Raw genomic sequence first — 20,450 nt, 5'->3', positions numbered from 1 at the left:
AGCGCCGCCACGAAGGAGCGACACCTGAAAAAGGCTCGAGCTGCCTGCCATACGGGCGAGGAATAGACGACTGCTCAGGAACGAGGGCCACAGCATAGCGTCAAGCAGCAGGGCCAAAGAGGATAGCGCAGAGGGAAGGCCGACCACTCCACCTGGTGAGGTGGATCCCCAAATTGCTTCTAGGTCGTCCGGCTCTCCATCACCAGCTATTACCAGTGCCCCAGTCTGCACCATCAAACCTCAAGTAAAGGTAGAGGATACCGCCATTCTTGTGTTGTCTGGTCATTATCTGCGCCCTCAGTCCTGCACTACACTGTCCCTGCCAACAACATCCACCTTTTCAAATCTCCATATACTGCCCTGGAGCTTAGTTCTGCCTGTGGAGTGCTGAACCATCTTTGCTGCGTCACCATCAGCCCCAGTGGATCTGCACCACAGCGGTGGCCCCATATAGCCACATACCACAGGTGGCGTCACGAACATTATCCCCAAATCTTTATTTCCCCAATTGACTGTTCTTTATTTGACCGCCCTGGGCCACGGACCGGGTCACTACCACCGTGACTACCCCAATACAGAGCCGGACCGGCTACCGAGTACCCCAAGGCCCCAGGGGGCACATCATGTACAGTCCGTGTGCTGTACTTGTTTAACATTGCAAAGTCTAGGAGAAGCTTTGCAATTTCATTCTTTCTTTATCCATACTGGAAAAACACTGATGACACACTGATAGCACACTGATGACACACTGATCCAAAACACTTTTGACACAGATACTGTTTTTTCCAGTTTTATACAGATGTGTGAAGGGGGCCTAAAGGTGTGCAGGCCTTATTTTTTTGTTTTTTTTGTAGTATACATTGGGGGATGAAGCCTCCTCCGGGGCTCAGCACCCTCATGTACGTATCCTTCTCTGACAAGGTTTTAATTGCGAACTACGCCTTGTTTTCTTTCCCTTCCCCATTTAGATGAGGCCTGGATTGGCAGGAGGCAGGATATTAGCGACAGGGACCATCCATATTTAGGTACACCTTGACGTGGTTGGATGGCTTTTGCAATCTTTGATCCAAAAACACTAACGCTTACGCTTTTGGCGTCTACAGGAATAGTGGAGATCATGTATTCATTAGTCACAGTGTGCTGACATCATCTATAATTTAATACTAAAGATGTTGGGGGTATTTTTTTGTTATTTTTTTATTTTCTATGTTTTATTTATTTATTTATTTTTTACATTTTTAAAAAAAATAATAATAGAGTCTGTTTGGTCGCAGATAAAAAATTGGGCAGCACACCAACACTTCACACAGATGCTGGAATGCAGCCTAAATGTAAATAGGAGTCAATATATTAATACATAGTAATAATACAGTAATTATGAATTATGAATATTATTCTGCAATTTCGCTAAACACTCATATCTTATTGCAAAATTGGATTAGAGTTGAGTTTTCCAGTGTTATGCAAATGTGTAACAAGCCTTTCTTGCAGTTTGTGATGATTTACAAAGAGGGATATATAGTATTTAAGATTCTATGACAGAATTGATTTGACTATTCTAATGGTGAAGATATTATGATGTGACTGAGCATCTTCATAAAAACAGGCTGCACAACAGAAAGGAAACATTTTCATTCTTACATCACAGATCTTTGGGCTTTTGAACAAGAACAAAAGAAGGTACCAATGGCAGCGGAGGTGTATAATAATAGCACTGCTATAATCGGAGAAATGGAAAATAACATATAATTACTCTGTTCTAACGATAGTTATAAGAAATTGTGAAGTCATTTTGTACTGAAACGCCTATGATTTCTTGTAATACACAGTATATTATGAGAATATATTTATTACCTTATAATGCTCTTCTTACTAAGTAATAAATAAATTATCCTCTCTTTTCATCATATGATATCTCATCTTATTAAACTCTAAGAAATATTTATTTTATCCTTTATATGTCTCAAGAAATCTGCCATGTCCTCCTTCTCACAAACCTGTGTCTGACTGTAAAGCTGGCCGTGGACATATGAATCGCCTGATGGTGTCGTGTATTTGGGGCCTCCCTACTCTTCATCAGCAGATGTCAGGAAAAAGAGGAATTGGGTATGTTTCCAGTAGACAAATAGCTGTCTTTTGGTTGACAGTTAAACCTAGTGTATAGCCAGCAATAAATCATTGGCTTCAGACTGAAACTTTCCCAATTGGTACCACCTGCAGTTGGCAGCCAATAACTAAGCAATGCATCACCCTTATTAGTAAGGTAAAAACACTCAGACATGAGGAAAAATGGACTTTAGATTGTCATTGAGGGTTTTATATAATTTATGCATTATAAAAAAACACCAGAAAACAATGAGCATTTAATTGCATTGGTGAGGAAATGATGCCTGTAACATCAGAACTTTACAGAAGAAGTCGACTTAAGACATGGTGCATCAGGCAGGGCTGCCACTAGGAACTTCGGGGCCCCATACTGGTAAAATTTTGGGGCCCCCTTGAGACTCCTCCCAGGCTCCACCCCATCTCTGCTGCCAGAAATAGCCCCTTCACAGGGCCAGACATAGCCCCCTCACAGGGCCAGACATAGCCCCCTCACAGGGCCAGAAACCCCCCAGCAGCCTCTCCCAGTCATCATACTGCCCGCTACTGCCGCCGTGGCCTCCTCAATGACACACACACACTGACACACACACACACTGACACACACACACTGACACACACACTGTCACACTGTTTGCCTACCTCCAGCTGCTGCTGTCGCCGCCAAAGTATCCTTGCCTGTCCCGGCTAGTCCCAATCCACGTGTGGCATGCACGCTGCTCTGCTCCAAAATGAAAGTGAGCGCGCAGCATGTCACAACAGGACCATGATGCACCCGGCGGCAGTTTAAAGGTATAGCGCTTATTTTCGGCCGTCAGGTGCATTAAGGTCTGAACTTTTGCCCCTGACTCCCTGAGGCCCGGTGAGTAGAGGCAAAGAGAGGGGGGGCCCGGGCTGGCCTTTTTCCTTCTGTTCTGTTCACCGGGCCCCATACAGTAGTAAGGGCAGTAATGCCCTGATGGCGGCCTTGGCATCAGGTATATGCACATATTTACTTCCTCAAAAAAAAAAACAGCTGTGATCCCCTGCTGTAAGGTCTGTATACAATTTTGCTTCCTCCCATGCCCAGGAGCTGTGGTATGATCAGAACATGTTCCTGCACGGTCAGACACAGCCATTACACAGTACATATCAGGGGCATATTTATAAGATTATCTCAGCACAGGAACATTCCAATTGTGGAAGTTATTTTTATTCCAAGATCAATTAATTAAAATGTACTTTGTTCATGGGAAAACCCCTTTAAAGAGCAGTGAGCCAAACCCCAGGAAGGGAAGATTGCTGTCTATTAGAAGCTCACTGTGGGACCAATAGCCTGAGGTGCAGTTATGAGATGAGTGGCGTTCTGCTTAGATCAGCAGAGTTCTGAAGTGAGAGTGATCCTCACAGTGAAGTCAGAAGATCAAAGGAGAGAGGTCTGAGGGGTTGGATGGGATCAAAGTCCAGTGTGCACTGAAGTCACCTGGCAGAGAGGCCTGTATGGGGGTGTCTAAGGATGACGCAAGTTCCAGCTACCCTAGTAAAGTAGAAGAAGTGACCAGTGCTGTAAATAAACTGTAAATAGTTATACTGCAACTTTTTAAGTGAAATGCCTTCTGTGAGAAGAAACTGAATAAACAACTTTGACGAACCATTATTCTGTCATGTGGATGATTATAGGGGTTCCAGATGTAGTGCTCAGTTCTGACTATAGAGTTCATTCTACATGCTTCACATGACATATAGAAAATATATTAGAGATGTGAGGGATGAAGGCAAAGAGAAGCTGCTGGAGCTGGGGACAAATTTAGATCTATGGTGCAGTGACCAGACAGCCCTTTATTTAAATCTGCAGGTGTGGCAAAGATTGGGATAAAAGGAGATGTAGTGTTTAAAGGTTGTTAAAAATATTAACGGGAATCTGTCAGTAGGATCAACACTCGTAAGTGATCTATATGGGCATTCAGGTCATAAGAAGCTGAATAACATGATACATTAATATCTGCGATCCAATGTCTTATTCCGAAGAAATCTACATTTTTCTTATATGCAAATGAGCTGTTAAGATCTATGGGCGGACACTGATCTCCCTGAGAATCGGCGCACAGATTATTATAAATGAAAGGGGGAGTTACCAGTGTGATGTGAAATGAAAGGGGGCGTTACCAGTGTGATGTGTAATGGCCGCTCTCTGCTCTCCTGATCTCACTGCAGAGCTGTGTGTGATTATACCGCACACATCTGCAGGTTCCTCTCAGCTTCCATCTCACAGGCAGACAGTGTTGCAATATTGCTGCAATACAGCAGAGTTGTGAGAGCTGCAGCGGTTATAGTGTTTGTTTTGAGACAATATTCAGTTCCACTGTCCTGTGCTAGTTCTATATCTCACACCGGTAACTCCCCCTTTCATTTTTAATAAGCTCGGGAGGCAGATATTCATGTGGATCAGTGTCCGACACATAGCCTGGAACAGCTCATTTATATGTAAGAAAAACATGGATTTCTCTGGAATAAGACATTGTATCCCAGATGGCCATATAGACGACTTAGGAAGGTTGATCCTGCTGACAGATTCCCTTTAATGCTTTGGATTTGAGAGGAACACGAGCAGCATTTGAATCCTTGCTTTGGGCACAAAGTCTTGTCTCTCTTCATAAATATGTTCCAAAATTAGTGATATCACAATTGTAATAAATCTAGACATAACACTATTAATACATGATCCTATGTGTGTTTTTTCCTGTAATAGGTTAAGCTGTCCACACACAGGAGATAATAGTTGTCCAGTTAAAGCAAACTCAGATGTGGCTCCTTTAGGCTTCTACGGATATATTCTTCTTAATGATATAGTTAGAGCATAGGTCTAGTTACATTATAAATAAAGGTATGAACAACAACGTGATAATATGTCTATTTTGCAGTGTGATCCCTTTCATTTTTAGTATGGAAAATCAAACAATAAAGTTTATACAACAATTCAATTTACAAATCCTTGGTATCCTCCTTTAAAATGAAATTTGTAATTAGGTATTGCACATTAAAGGTATACACCTATAATATGGCAGAGCCCACCTAACATAGTTTACCTGTATTGCACTTACAGAATATTGATAGCATCTATGATGGGCATGCATTATACAGAGGGGGTACTAAGGAGCTTTATTCTGACCAGCCTAAATACTAAGTAGCAATTCGTGGCTAAAGGCACTTGCATGTGTAATCTGCTTTCTAAACAATAGTTGGAAATGTATTCTGTTTCCAAGCATGGTCCATCCTTTGTCTGTCTGGAAATGATACAGAGGGGTGAGTGTTACAGACATCACTGGCTGGGTCTGATTCCGTTTCTGTGCCACCCATGCCAAAATGCCACACCAGACGGTCGTTACTTTACGATGCTAAGTGTGTCACAGTTTTCAGCGACAAGAACCTTCATTTTCCTCTTACAGCTCAGAAATAAAACAGACACACACAAAGAAGGGGAGAGCAAGGCAGGCAAAGCAATGCAAGCATCCCAGATGAAGGCAGCAGCTACCTGACATGTGTCTGCTATGTCTCAGCACCCCCCAACAGCTGGGCATCACTCATAAAGCCCCCTTCTGTCACCTGCCTGGTAAGTACTTTGAAAGCTTCTACTTTATTCTTTGCTTCTTTGTCCACATACAGAATATTATTGTGTCTTTAGAGGTGGGAATACTTAGATGTAGTCATTCTTCCGCCTGCCATTGCAAATAAATAAATGGAAATCATAGAAGTGTCAATCATACAGTACAGGTTTTCACTGTGTTCTGAAAGAATGACTTGAAAATTCTATTTGTTCAGCTTGGCACAAGGACATGTCAGGTAAGCTGTGCTCTAATATTGAGTATACTAATATCCTAAGTACATATACTGCCTAGCCTTGTCCCTGTTATTACACCTAACATGGGCTAGCTGTGAACTGGAGTGGGCTTGGAACTGTAAAGTTTTTGGAACTATATGATAGAACATGATTGAGAAGCAGCCAATTCTTTCTATTTACAGGATATAAATTCTTTATTTTCAATGTTTTCATATTTTCTTTCATTTATGCTATTATACAAAAATACTGTCATTTTTTTTTTTCAAAATTGAAACAGAATTAAAGAAATCAAATGTTTGACTGAAATTGGAACTGGACATATGTTATTTGACAGAAGGTATTGAGTTTGGACCTGCAATGTTACTGGGACAAGTAAAGATCACAAAGGCCAAAAAGCATCTGGTAATTTTAGTAATTGACTTTACATTACTTCACCTTGAAAAGACATTATTGACTGGGTATTCTCACTGTAGAGCTTCCCTGAGTGCCTGGCTAATGGCGAGCTGAAAGTGTTTTAGGACTGGAGGCTGTGTGCAGTTTAGCAACTTACCTTAGGCACTAATATTCTCAGATCTAAACGGAAGATGCAACATCCAAATCGTTAGCAAATTGCTATTAATGTGATTATTTATTAATGATCTGTCAAGCTCCCTGGCAGTGATCAGTCTAAACCGGATGCTCCTCATGTGAGGACTAAATAATTGGAAAAGCTCACCCAGGGAACTTGCAATCGTATCTGGGTTACAACTGGTTAAAAAAAACCTTTGAATCTGATGAATAACCCTAATAATGTTTTATAGCTTGAAGATTGGAGAAAATCCTTGAATCTCAGCATATTACAGCATCATGTAAGTATTACTATATGTTCTTTGTCTTTATCCACCTGTTACCATTACAGTGTGCTGTTAGTGTTTAACCCTTTCCTTCCATTTTTTTTTAGCATCTTGCTGTATATTGAACGTTTTTCTTCTCTCTTCTTCTAATTTTCCTCGCATTCATGTTTATTGTTCCATGCCTGTCTTTTCACTCCTTCCATTACATATCTCCTCCCGCCTTCACCGTCCTTACCTCCCCATTGTCTGTTTCTTTAGTCTTTTTCACCTCCACCCTATTACCCATGCTTCTCCCTATCCATCCTACACCCTTTGTCTTCTCAATACACGTCTCCCTTTCTTAGAATCCAACTTTCCATTACGCATCTATCTCTCCTCTTATGCTCAGCTGTATTGATTTCTTGTACTATAATAACCAGCAACATGTGAAAAGTTAATAGTTTACAGATTCCTACGGAAAGATTACTTAGTTCGCGTCTTATATATCTCTAAGGATCGACCTTCCTTTGAAACAGAAAATAATCTTGCTGCTTCGCACAAAGCTTCCGGGGGAAAAAAAAAAAAGGAAAATTTATTCTCTTTAAAATCCATTAATGCATCTCGCATGTGTTTGAGCACATCCCATCTGTATATCACTTTTGCTGTGTTTCCGACAGTCCCCAGGCAAAACTAAGGATATGTGATGAGGCAACAAGATCATTGTTTCAACAATATTGGCTAAATGGCACAGTCTAAAGATATGTTGAACCAATAAAAGAAAAATATTAACATAGCTCAGGGTTACAGAGGCTTATTGCTCGATCACGGATAGAGTTAATCAAGTAGAAGATTGCAAAATAATGTTTTTTTAATAATGTGCCCAGAGTGTCACAAAGAGCGATAGTGTAATTGCATTGTAAAAACTGTGTAATCTTGAAGTATAGCTATGAAAATTAATATTTTGTAACAGGGCTATAAATGCATAATAATCATAAATATTCAAATGCAAGTACACCGAGTTATTGCTCGACTTTCTTCTCCAGCTGCGCACAAACCTGATTTGCTGCTTGTTATACTTCCAAATCTCCTAACTCAACACTGCCCTCTATTGTTTTTATATTTGAACAAAAAAAACACTGATTATAAGGCAGTGAATCAGGGCTCAGCTCACATTTGGCTTTTTACACAATTTTCATGAACTGAAAGAACATAGCAGAGCAAGATGGGTCAATATAAAAAAATGCAAGTAAAAATATTCTGTAAAATATCAAATAAGGAATACATTTTTTAAAAAGATCTGATCATACAGGTGCATCTCACTAAATTAGAATATCATCAAAAAGTTAATTTATTTCAGTTCTTCAATATAAAACGTGAAACTGATATGTTATATAGAGTCATTACAAACAGAGTGATCTATTTCAAGTGTTTATTTCTGTTAATGTTGATGATTATGGCTTACAGCCAATGAAAACACAAAAGTCATTATCTCAGTAGCTTAAAATAATTAACAAAAACACCTGCAAAGGCTTCCTAAGCATTTAAAAAGGTCCCTTAGTCTGTTTCAGTAGGCTCCACAATCATGGGGAAGACTGCTGACTTGACAGATGTTCAGAAGGCAGTCATTGACACACTCCACAAGGTTCCAGCGTTCCAATTTTCACTTGGAAATCAAAGTTCCAGAGTCTGGAGGAAGAGTGGAGAGGCCACAATCCAAGCTGCTTGAGGTCTAGTGTGAAGTTTCCACAATCAGTGATGGTTTGGGGAGCCATGTCATCTGCTGGTGTAGGTCCACTGTGTTTTATCAAGACCAAAGTCAGCGCAGCCATCTACCAGGAAATTTTAGAGCACTTCATGCTTCCCTCTGCCGACAAGCTTTTTGGAGATGGAAATGTCATTCCCCAGCAGGACTTGGCACCTGTCCACACTGCCAAAAGTACCAATACCTGGTTTAAAAACAACAGTATCACTGTGCTTGTTTGGCCAGCAAACTCGCCTGACCTTAACCCCATAGAGAATCTATGGGATATTGTCAAGAGGAAGATGAGAGACACCAGATCCAACAATGCAGACGAGCTGAAGGCTGCTATCAAAGCAACCTGGGCTTCCATAACACCCCAGCAGTGCCACAGGCTGATCGCCTCCATGCCACGCCGCATTGATGCAGTAATTGATGCAAAAGGAGCCCCGACCAAGTATTGAGTGCATTTACTGAACATACAATTCAGTAGGCCAACATTTCGGATTTTAAAAACATTTTTCAAGCTGGTGTTATAACGTATTCTAATTTAATGAGATAATGACTTTTGTGTTTTCATTGGCTGTAAGCCATAATCATCAACATTAACAGAAATAAACACTTGAAATAGATCACTGTTTGTAATGACTCTATATAATATATTAGTTTCACTTTTTGTATTGAAGAACTGAAATAAATTAACTTTTTGATGATATTCTATTTTAGTGAGATGCTACTGTACATCCATAGAAATATTGGTAAAGGTAAGAGCTGGTGCATACAACCGTTTTTCTCTCCATCCGAGAAAAATGGTCGATTATGTTAATCAGACTTTGATCAGAGTGGGATCAGATTTTCTCGGAGGTGGAGAAAAAAAAAAGTTTCTCTACCTTCTTTGTTATGTCGGTTCCGTGAAAATCAGACTGCATTTGGATGTCATCTGAGTGTGGTCCGATTTTTTTTCACGGTCCCAACGACTTGAATGGGCGAGTACTATCCGATAGAATCTCAGAGGCAAATTGTCCATGCTGCGATTTTTTTCCTCTAATCACTCGGTCTGAGGAATAAATCGGACATGCGCACGGCCCCATAGAATAACATGGGTACTAGTGCTATCCGTGAAAGCCACGAATGCACTCCTCTGATTTAAACGGTCGTGTGCACGAGCCCTTACATTCATTAGGACTGCATTTATATATAAACTCACATTTATGGACGTATTTAAAGTTTTGGGTAAAGAAGCATCAAAGAGATAGTTTGCTATGGTCATAGTGCACACCTTTATGGTCCCACGTGGACATAAGGTAAAAACTATCATAGCAGTAAAAATGACTAGCGATCAAGTCTAATAGTTCTGCAAGTCTAAAGACAAAATCATTGGGAACCTTTACCACTTTCAGTAGGCTTGCAAAATACAAGTCCTAATCCCCCCCTTCGAGGCTTGAGAAGATGCTTTAACCTCCATCAGTTTTAGGCCTCGCTCACACATGAATTTAAATCGGTCCCATTCTCATCCAGGAGACTGGGATGATTTTTTTTCTCACTTGTCATCCGTGTGCTTCCAGTTTGCAATCCGTTTTTTTACTCATCAGCTATTAATCATTTACAGGACCATTTACAGTTTCCCATCTTACAGAATTGCAATATATCTGATGCCATACTGATGGTCCGTATGGAATCCGATTTTTTTTCTTGCACCCGCCCAATTTTGGAGTCAAATTGCAGCATGCTGTGATTTTTTACTCATGTCGAATATTGCTGAGAAAAAAGAGTGCAATTTCTTTTTTTTACCGGATTGCACTCGTCAGATTTATACGCTTGTGTTAGCGAGCCCTAAGGCTATGTTCACACTAGGCGTTTTTTCAGCGTTTTTTTTTATGTGTTTTTTTATGCAAATTTTCAGCTGCGTTTTACAGTACCAGCAAAGTCTATGAAATTTCAGAAATCTCATGCACACACTGTTTTTTGTGTCATCAGTATTTTGTGCTTTGCATTTTTTTTGCACAATAGAGCATGTCACTTCTTTCAGCGTTTTTTCTGCATTTTTTCAGCGTTTTTCACCCATTGGAAGTAATCGGTGATGAAGAAGGGTGAAAAAAACGCCTAGTGTGAACATAGCTATCATGTTTTGCTGCGCTCTTAGTGAAAAAAGGCAAGTACAGCAGGATGTGAAACTCATTTATTTTTGTGATTTTAGCATCTTGTCTTGGTCACCTGTGATGGCAGTTTGGATAGTACAGTTTAATTAAATTAGTGATGTGTACAATTTAAACATTGGCTGATTTAAGCGTGACATTGAACAATACCTGTGGCCCACGGAGGTGTGAAATTGAACAATCCCAGAGCAACTCAATGGCAGACCATAGTGTGAAAATAAATAGTATCCTACAAACTCAAGGTACTGTCAATTTCTTAGGTAAACTATTCCTGAACAATTCACCTCCTCCCACTGTAGCATTTGAAATTCTGGGTAATATGGTTCCACATATGCCTTGCATTGGTGACCTGTGTTCACGCTTCTGTGGTGGAAGCAAAGCTGAACTTTGGAATCCCGAAAAACGCACCAAAAATGCACAAAAAAAGTACCAAAAAAGCACCAAAACCTGCTTCTTTCCTGCCAAGAGATCAGGTTTTGCTGCAGAAAAAAAAACGCTGAAAAAAACGCCTAGTGTGAACATACCCTAAGTCTAAAGGAAAATGTAATTATTGGTGTTTAGTATAACTTTCATTTATTTTGTGAATTCAGTAGATACATTTTTATGTATTACTATATACAGATCCTTTGTAGCCATATAAACATTAGTAACAAACTATTTACAATCAGCCAATATTCGCTTCTACTGTTAAACCAAAAGACAAACAGAAAAGTATCCTACCCCACCGAGATGTGAGATGAACTTTGTCGCAGCAAAGACCATTGAGAAAGTTAACAGAATTTGCAATGTGTAGATGGGTGGGGGATGGGCATTGGCAATGTGTATTCAAGTGGCAGAGACCATTCATGTAGATTAGATGCCACTTCACACTTACTGATAACAAAACCCTCTAATCTGTCTTCACTACCACTTAATATGACAGCTGATTTATTGTAATGTATTATTTACAGGGCATTTCCATATGAAGCAGCCTGTGCCTAAAGCTGAACCTGAAGCTTGCAGGGAGATGCACTAATAGTTTCCAGAGGAGTCTTGTGAGCCCCCTCATCACATACATCTTGTCACTACATTCCTCTCCCTTTGGCTTCAGCTAAAACTGTGAAGTAATTAGGTGAAGACAGGCGGCAGATAATAGAGGCTAAGGAAGGGATGTCTGAAAGTGCAGCGTCAGCACAAGTGCCATTCAGCTTGTCTCTATATGATGTTAGCAATACAATTGTACCACATCTGACATTCAGATTATTCTCCGTGCAAAATGTGCCTTAATTAACCCCCCCCCAGCTCTGAAGCAACCAAGTGATGGCCACTTTGGATAACTTCTGACCACATCCTTGCTAAAAACCTCCACATTAGGCAGAACAGGGAGATAAGGGAGATATTACAAAGTGCACTTCTTGCTCAGGTGGCCTCTACTTCTTCAAGTATTGAAGGATTCCTCTTGAGTTGATACCAGTAGAAGCTCCACAGCCCAATCAGCTATTTTTTCAGGGCCAACATTCAGCAATCGCTCCTAAGCCTCCAGACACATGCACCCTTGTGGTGGCCGAGGGTGCATGTGTGCTGTATGGGAAGAAGGAAGAAGGCCACAGCCAGACACCTTGTCTCCTGGGAGACCAAAAGGATCAAGCATTTGAATTCAAATTCGCTTTCCTCCAACATCATATGTGAGAGAGGATCCAGAATAGAAATGAGTGGATCAATCCGCAGAGGATCGATTTTGATTTCAATCTCCTGAAATTCGTAGTTTCACATGAATTCAAAATACGTTTAGATTAGATTCTCAGTTTGTATAAAAAAAACTTGCCTGTCACCATTTCCCACACTGCCGAAGCATCTTTTTGTGAGGACACGTGAGCCTCGCCATAATGCCCTGCAGCTATGACATCTAGCAGATATAAATCATTCATTGTACAGTGTTTGTCAGTACCTGGGCCATCACAGATTGGTAGTTTCCAGCACAGTTTGTACAATAGAGTTATTTTCTATCTTCCAGAGTAGCTAGGTAAGTTTCTCTATCCTGTAGGGTGTAAGCTCTTATGGCCAACAGGGTCCTCTCTCTCTCTCCTGTAGGGTGTAAGCTCTTATGGACACCAGGGTCCTCTCTCTCTCCTGTAGCGTGTAAGCTCTCATGGTCAGTGAGGTCCTCTCCTGTAGGATGTAAGCTCTTATGGACACCAGGGTCCTCTCTCTCTCCTGTAGCGTGTAAGCTCTCATGGTCAGTGAGGTCCTCTCCTGTAGGGTGTAAGCTCTTATGGACACCAGGGTCCTCTCTCTCTCCTGTAGCGTGTAAGCTCTCATGGTCAGTGAGGTCCTCTCCTGTAGGATGTAAGCTCTTATGGCCACCAGGGTCCTCTCTCTCTCATGTAGGGTGTAAGCTCTTATGGTCAGCAGGGTCGTCTCTCTCTCATGTAGGATGTAAGCTCTTATGGCCACCAGGGTCCTCTCTCTCTCATGTAGGGTGTAAGCTCTTATGGCCACCAGGGTCCTCGCTCTCTCATGTAGGGTGTAAGCTCTTATGGTCAGCAGGGTCGTCTCTCTCTCCTGTAGGGTGTAAACTCTCATGGTCAGCCACGTGTAGTTTGAGAGGAATTACAAGCTTTCCATTATTGAGATTTATGCAAATTTATTCGTTGTAAATCTAATTCTTTGGGAAAATTCGGTGAATTCTACTAATTTGTATATAAAAAGATCCACTCATTTCTGGACTGGCTTCTATGCACAATAAATGTGATGGGCTTGACCAACTTTAATCTAATACTGTGACTTGTTAAAGCTCTGATACACATTAGACTGATGTCGGCCAAACCCGCAGATAGCTTCAGTCAAGTCTAATGTGTATGAGGGCCTCCAGATTCTACCCTGTCAGATAATGTTGGGGGAAATAAGGAGCGTTCAGCAAAGTATGGGATACTACGGACCTTAGTGGGACCTGGAGGGGCCTTCAAGTGCAAACGGCCTATAAATTGTTTTTGCACAGGGGCCCTGCATTTTCTATGTTTTTCCCTGGAAGAGCACAAACTCCTTGACCAAAAGAAGAGGAGGTAAGAAAATGGGATGTCATATATGTAAATGAGACATTTAATAATATAAAAATATGACAATCCTTTATGGATTACCCTCTGTGAAAAGAAAGGATTGAGCATGTTGAGGTTCAGTATGCCTTATCCTTTCCTCAAACATCTGCTGTAAGGACTCCCTGTATGCATTTCACTTCCATCTAACATAGGGTAGCACAGTGGCTCAGTGGTTAGCACTGCAGCCTTGCAGCGCTGGGGTTTCTTGTTCAAATCCCACCAAGGACAACATCTGCAAGGAGTTTGTATGTTCTCCCCATGTTCGTATGGGTTTCATCTGGGTTCTCTGGTTTCCTCCCACATCCCAAAGACATACTGATAGGGAATTTAGACTGTGAGCCCCAATGGGGACAGCACCGATAATGTCTGTGGACTTAATGGCACTATATAAGTGAGTAAAATAAAATAAATAAAACATGTATGGACAAGGCAGCAGGTATTTCTTAAATGCAACATTTTTTCCATAACCATTTCTTAAGACAACTGTGGGCATTTCGGATGATTTCTACCTTATTTTCATAGCCAAATATTAGTATTGTTGAGAAAGGCAAATTATTTTTATTTTTTCTATTTACAAGGGAAGGGACATATTTCTTTTACGGTTGGTTTAAATCACATTGTGTATGGCTCATTTCACAATCTAATCTAGAAACCTGTATAAATAAAGATCCATGCTTGATGCTCTCCCAATAGAAGTTAATAGACAGGTGGCCATAGAGAGGTAGCCATAGATTATAGGCGGTAAAGTCTTCATTATACAATATATATGCTACATTTCACTTTTTTGAGTATTCTGGGGCATTAGAAAGTCTCAGGCGATGAACATGAGTACTGTATATCACTCACCAAAGCAATGGCCGCAGATAATCTATATTTAATGTATCATTTTTTATCCCAAAGCTCATGGCAATTATTCTCATACTCATGGCTATTATGGAGTTATTACAGTAGGTTTATGGGGGATAACCTCTGAACTTTTATAGTCTTGACTTAGCTATTAAAGTGACATCACAATATTGATATGAATTTTGAACATTTGTCACAGAGCGACTTTCAAAGCAGTAATAGAAGGGAAATTAAATTGTGATCTGCAGCATATTGGAGTTTCACATATTGATTAAACTTAATATAATTTATAATATAATATTAAAAATAATCTAAAATTGGATCAGCTATCTAATGTAAAGGCCACCTTCAAAGAGGACCTTTTACCAAATGTTTCATGTTGAACTGGACACACAATGTAATAGTAGCTGCAGATCAAAATGAAACGGTTTTATTTAATTTAATTTTTTAGTTTATTTAGCGATCAAAGTATGTAGCACCTAATTAGTGGATTAACTTTTATTAAATCCAATTGAGTGTTATCAGATAGTTTTCACTGGGGACGTCTACTTCTCCATGTAAAAATTGCAAAATCATAAGCAGGCAGCAACACAGCAGAAAGAAAAAGATGCCTCCACCATAGCTTAGGTTTCTCAATGTGTGAGATGTAAAGTGCAGCTGAGCTTAGCTGTGTCATATTACAAACCCTTCTATCAGCTCTCCTCCTCTCATAGAACTGTCACCTCAGTTGTACTGCATGTCCCCCAACACTGTCTGTCTGGAGATGTGTCACACTTATGTCTGTTGTGCTCAGGGCAATTTGTAGTACCTGGGCAGTGAGAGCAGAGCTGGGTGTCCTCACATCTCACACAGGAGAAGCTTTTTGTGTTCTCACGGCAGAGTTATTACAAGTTGCCCTTAGCACAGCAGAGATAAGAGTGATACTGACACTTTGAGATCTCATCTCCAGACAGGTAGAGTGGGAGGGGCAGTACAGTAGAGGTGGTAATGTTATGAGAGGAGTAGACTCTGCAGGCACTATTACATCATGTATCTAGTTCAACATGAAAAATTTGGTGAAACTCTTTAGAGTTATGTTATCTGGGACATCTATGGCATATCCGAAAATGTAGCTATAAACTGATGCATGCAGGTTCCAGCTTTCAGACAGGCACCTATTATAAGAATAAGGACCTGTCTTACACCGGGGGGAATGCAGAGGTGGTTGCACATGCATAGTTCTATCCATTCACTTCAGAATAAGCATGTTTAGTAATTTTTTAAACTCCAAATAAAAGTGAGTGGAGGGAGCTGTGCATTTGCGGTCTTATGCGTCACCTGATCCACAAAAGCCTCCAGATGAGCCACTATTAATGGAAATCTGTCACCAGGTTTTTGCTATGTAATCTGAGAGCAGCATGATTTAGGCACAGAGACCCTGATTCTAGTGATATATCACTTACTGGATGCCTTGTTAAGTTTTGATCAAATCACTCTTTTATCTGCTGCAGATCTATCAGTTCTCTGAATGATGAGCCCTGTATAACCCCTCCCACGCTACTGATTGCCAGCTTTCTGTGTACACTGTGCATAGGCAGAAAGCTGCCATTCAGTGGTGGGTGGCAGGGTTATACAGAACACGAGGACTACACAAGGAAACTAGTCTTATAGTGATAATCTCCTCCTTTCCTAGACAAGGAAACTAGTCTTCTAGTAATAATCTTCTAGTGATTATCTTCTAGTGATAATCTCCTAAAATCAGAACACTGATTTTATTGAAACAACAACACACAGCCCAGAAAGTGAAACATCACTGAACTGGATATTTGCCCTTACATCAAGCAGCTTTCAGATTAAATAGCAAATTCCTACTGACGGATTCCCTTTAAGAAGTATGGACAAGTGGCACTAGTGCCATAAGGCAGATGACTTCCTAATGTAGTGGTGCTGAAAATGTAGGGGGGCTGGAGTAGTGGAGACTAGGATGTAGCAGAGATGAGCAGTGGCACTGGAGTAGTGGAGACTAGGATGTAGCAGAGCTGAGCAGTGGCACTGGAGTAGTGGAGACTAGGATTTAGCAGAGCTGAGCAGTGACACTGGAGTAGTGGAGACTAGGATGTAGCAGAGCTGAGCAGTGGCACTGGAGCAGTGGAGACTAGGATGTAGCAGAGCTGAGCAGTGGCACTGGAGTAGTGGAGACTAGGATTTAGCAGAGCTGAGCAGTGACACTGGGGTAGTGGAGACTAGGATGTAGCAGAGCTGAGCAGTGGCACTGGGGTAGTGGAGACTAGGATGTAGCAGAGCTGAGCAGTGGCACTGGGGTAGTGGAGACTAGGATGTAGCAGAGCTGAGCAGTGGCACTGGAGTAGTGGAGACTAGGATGTAGCAGAGCTGAGAAGTGGCACTGGAGTAGTGGAGGCTTGGATGCAGCAGGGCTGAGAAGCAATAATTGAGTATTGGATGAGACATGCTGGCTACATTTCCCTTGCAGTGGACAATGCATAGCTTATTAGTGGCTCTTTGAGGAGTTCCAAGAGGTGAAGCCCCTTTATGACCACTGTATACCCTAATATAGTTTGAACAAGGCTTGTCTGTGAGGTATCCCTTTAAGGTAAAGTTCCCTCAATGAATTTTTGGTGAGTTTTTGACGCAGCATCTTACAGTTCCAACAAAATGATTCGATTTTGTAGAAATCTCAGGCCTTTTGTACTTTTTTTTTACACTGTGTAAACTGATCTGCGATGCGTTTTTGAAATCCATACCATGGCAATTTCTCTTTTAGGTTCCATGAGTTCTATGTGCGTATTTTCCCTATAGAATAATACTCATGTATTCCACAAATGACTGTATCAATAAAGTTTTGTAAGAGCCAAATGCCAGGATGTATCAAAAACAAAGCGGCTTTATTTATAACATGAAAATGTAATAAAAATGCATGTAAAAAAGGCAATGAAAAAATGCAAGTAACAAAATTTAGCTAATAGGTGCAGAAATGTTGAAGAAAATCTGCAATGTCAAAAACTCACCAGATACTCATTGTGGAAATGTAGCTTAATCTGCCAAAAACATTAGGGTGAAGAGGCTTTCCACTACTCGGACAACTCGTCCTTAAATCATATTGTACCCAAAGTAAAATAAAAAAAACCCTTACACTCCCTTCCTCACCAGCGCCTTTACAGTCATATTGGCGCCACGTCTCCCAGCTCTTGCATGACATTGTTATGTCATATGAGGGCTGCAACCAATCAGTGGCTGCTAATGGGTTGTTCTCTTGTGAACTTGAACATTAGCTGCTGTTGATTATCAAACAGGCGCTGGGAGATCTGATGCTGACACTGCTGGAAGGGAGACGGTGCAAGACGTGAGCATAAAGGTATTTTTATTTTACTTATAACAGCATGGTGGCTCAGTAGTTAGCACTGCAGCCTTGCAGCACCGGGGTCCTGGGTTCAAATCCAACAAAGGACAACATCTGCAAGGAGTTTGTATGTTCTTCCCGTGTTTGTGTGGGTTTCCTCAGGTTCTCCGGTTTCCTCCCACCCTCCAAAGACATATTGATAGGGAATATAGATTGTGAGCCCCAATGGGGACAGTGATGATCATATCTGTAAAGCGCTGTGAAATTAATGGTGCTATATAAGTGAGTAAAATGAATAAATAAATACTTGGGGAACTACAGTATTTAAGAAGGGGCTGTCCAAATAGTGGACAACCCTGTTACAAGAAATCTGTCAGCTGGATTTCATACCCCAAACTATTTATATGTTCAGTCACCTCTTTCAAAGCCAAGCCCAGAAATACCTTTACATGGCCAGTCCTTTTCTCCGTTACTGAGAAATCTAAGTTTGAATTGATGTGCAAATAAGGGTGTAGATCTGAAGCCTTTGTCACTCCAGCTCTGTTCCCTACCCAGCACCGCCAGCTCCTGCTTGACTGTCGGCACATTTGCCTGAAGTCACACAGCATAGAGACTGTCAGTCAAGTAGGAGAAGGCGGTGCTGGGCAGGGAATAGAGCTGGAGTGACAGAGGCTTCAGATCTACAATAGCTTTTCAGCTTCCTTTGCATATCAATTTAAATACTGATTTCATAGTAACTGAGGAACGGACTGGCCATGTAAAGGTATTGCTGGACTTGTCTTAGAAAGAGCTACATGCACCTATAAATAGTTTGGTAGGTGAAATCCTGCTAACAGATTCCCTTCAATGTCAGGTACTGACCACGTGTGATAGCATAAACTGTATAAGACAAATATAAGTATGCTATTTAGAGATATAGGTAAGAGGGTTGCCACATACCATGAGCTAGCTATAATACTTATGTGAAAAGAGGTCTCATAGACCCCGTATGACACCTGGGTCCTGGTGCAACAGGTACCACTGCATATCCCTCCTATCCCCTGAACCTATGTCCCTGAATATATATGATAGAAATAATAATTCAAGTGATGATCTGCAATTTATTTTATTAACACAGATTAAATACTGAACATACGGCAAATACATAAACATTATATATTATGGGCAGCACGGTGGCTCAGTGGTAAGCATTGCAGCGCTGGGGTCCGGGGTTCAAATCCCACCAAAGACAACATCTGCGTGGGTTTCCTCCGGGTTCTCCGATTTCCTCCTACACTTCAAAGAACTTAGATTATGAGCCCCAATGGGGACAGTGCCGATAATGTCTGTAAAGTGCTGTGGAATTCATGGCGCTATATAAGGGAATTAAATAATAATAATATTACATAACAACATAATCATATTCGTGTCAAGCAGAAAAAAATTACAATTGCAAGCATGCGAGGCTAACAGGGTACAGCACCATTTTTTCTTTAAAGTGATAATATTTTTCTTGGTCAGTAAACACGCATTTGGCAAAGAGAATATTAGTCTGTACTTGAACGCATTAAAAGGAAAAGGACGCATTGTAGGTGGCAGTTGTCAACACATTCCTCCGGCAGCCCTGAATGGGGACTATTATAAGAGGTCTGGCCAGAAGAAAAAAACACATAGCTGAGTTCACATGGTTTACTAGTGCCTTCCGCTTGGATGCTGGATAGCATGGAGAAGAAACTCTGAGATAGCTGTGATATGCCAGAAATATGTCACCATATAATAAGATGAAGGACCACCCATATATATACTGGTGTTCACACTCCTCCAACACAATCTCTAAACTACAGAAATAACCAGACGCTCAACATTTCCTGTATCTTATATTAACTCTCTCCCTTTTCCGAATGTTGACAAGAACATTCTGAACAGTACCATCATTCAGTATGATAATGTATAAAATACTACAAGGGTTATCCCTATCTCTGTCTTTCATGGCCAAGATGAGAACATCTGCTTCTGATGGTACTGGCCACCAGAGGAAGGAGTTACGGATAAAGCCAAGGGCAGCTGTGCTCCCCTCTTTGTGTATCTCCCATAGAAATGAATGCTGCTTAGAGATGAGCTGATTGATCCGCAGAGGATTGAGTTTAAATTGAATTTCCTGAAATTTTTAAACATTTTGTGATTTGACTCGCGGCGCCATTTCCCACACTGTTGCAGCATCAGAGAGCAGGCGAACGTCATTTTGGGTTTGGATTTACATACAGCTCATACATGTAGATGACTAGATGTGGCCATTCCATTCTCCTTATCAGTTGTACAGTGCTAATCAGTGCTAGCAGAGTCAGACTGTGAATAAGGGCTCTTTCACAGTCCGGATGCTTCCGGTACTGTAAAAAACAGATATCCGTGTCATATATCTGTCATATATCTGTGTTATCTGTGGCATATGTGTGGCAACCGTGTGCCGCCCGTGTGCTGCAACTGTGTGCTGCCCGTGTGCCGCATCAGTATCACACGTACCGGCGCCTGGGAATTAGCGGTAAAGTTAGTGCTGTTCCCAAGCGCCGGGTGCTGAACGCTGCTCTCAT

General features: G+C 41.1%; 1 protein-coding gene across 6 annotated transcripts in view; it reads left to right on the top strand.

Annotated features, from left to right (window-relative positions):
* Positions 1–5,203: 5,203 nt before the first annotated feature.
* Positions 5,204–20,450, top strand: part of RGMB (repulsive guidance molecule BMP co-receptor b) — a 65,980-nt gene continuing 50,733 nt past the window's right edge. The window contains exons 1-4 of one of the 6 annotated variants that reach the window (XM_073678057.1): positions 5,204–5,385; positions 5,529–5,692; positions 6,198–6,322; positions 6,721–6,768. In XM_073678057.1, the coding sequence (XP_073534158.1) occupies positions 6,278–6,322; positions 6,721–6,768 (93 nt within the window). In that variant the 5' untranslated portion in view covers positions 5,204–5,385; positions 5,529–5,692; positions 6,198–6,277. The other 5 variants (XM_073678065.1, XM_073678049.1, XM_073678074.1 and 2 more) reach the window with 5 other exon arrangements.

The sequence above is a fragment of the Phyllobates terribilis genome, unplaced genomic scaffold (assembly GCF_046119375.1).
Source record: "Phyllobates terribilis strain yellow unplaced genomic scaffold, ASM4611937v1 Scaffold_1__5_contigs__length_1240528914, whole genome shotgun sequence".
NCBI lineage: Eukaryota > Metazoa > Chordata > Amphibia > Anura > Dendrobatidae > Phyllobates > Phyllobates terribilis.
Note: the sequence above shows the minus strand (reverse complement) of the source record. Positions and strands in the feature narration are given on the sequence as shown.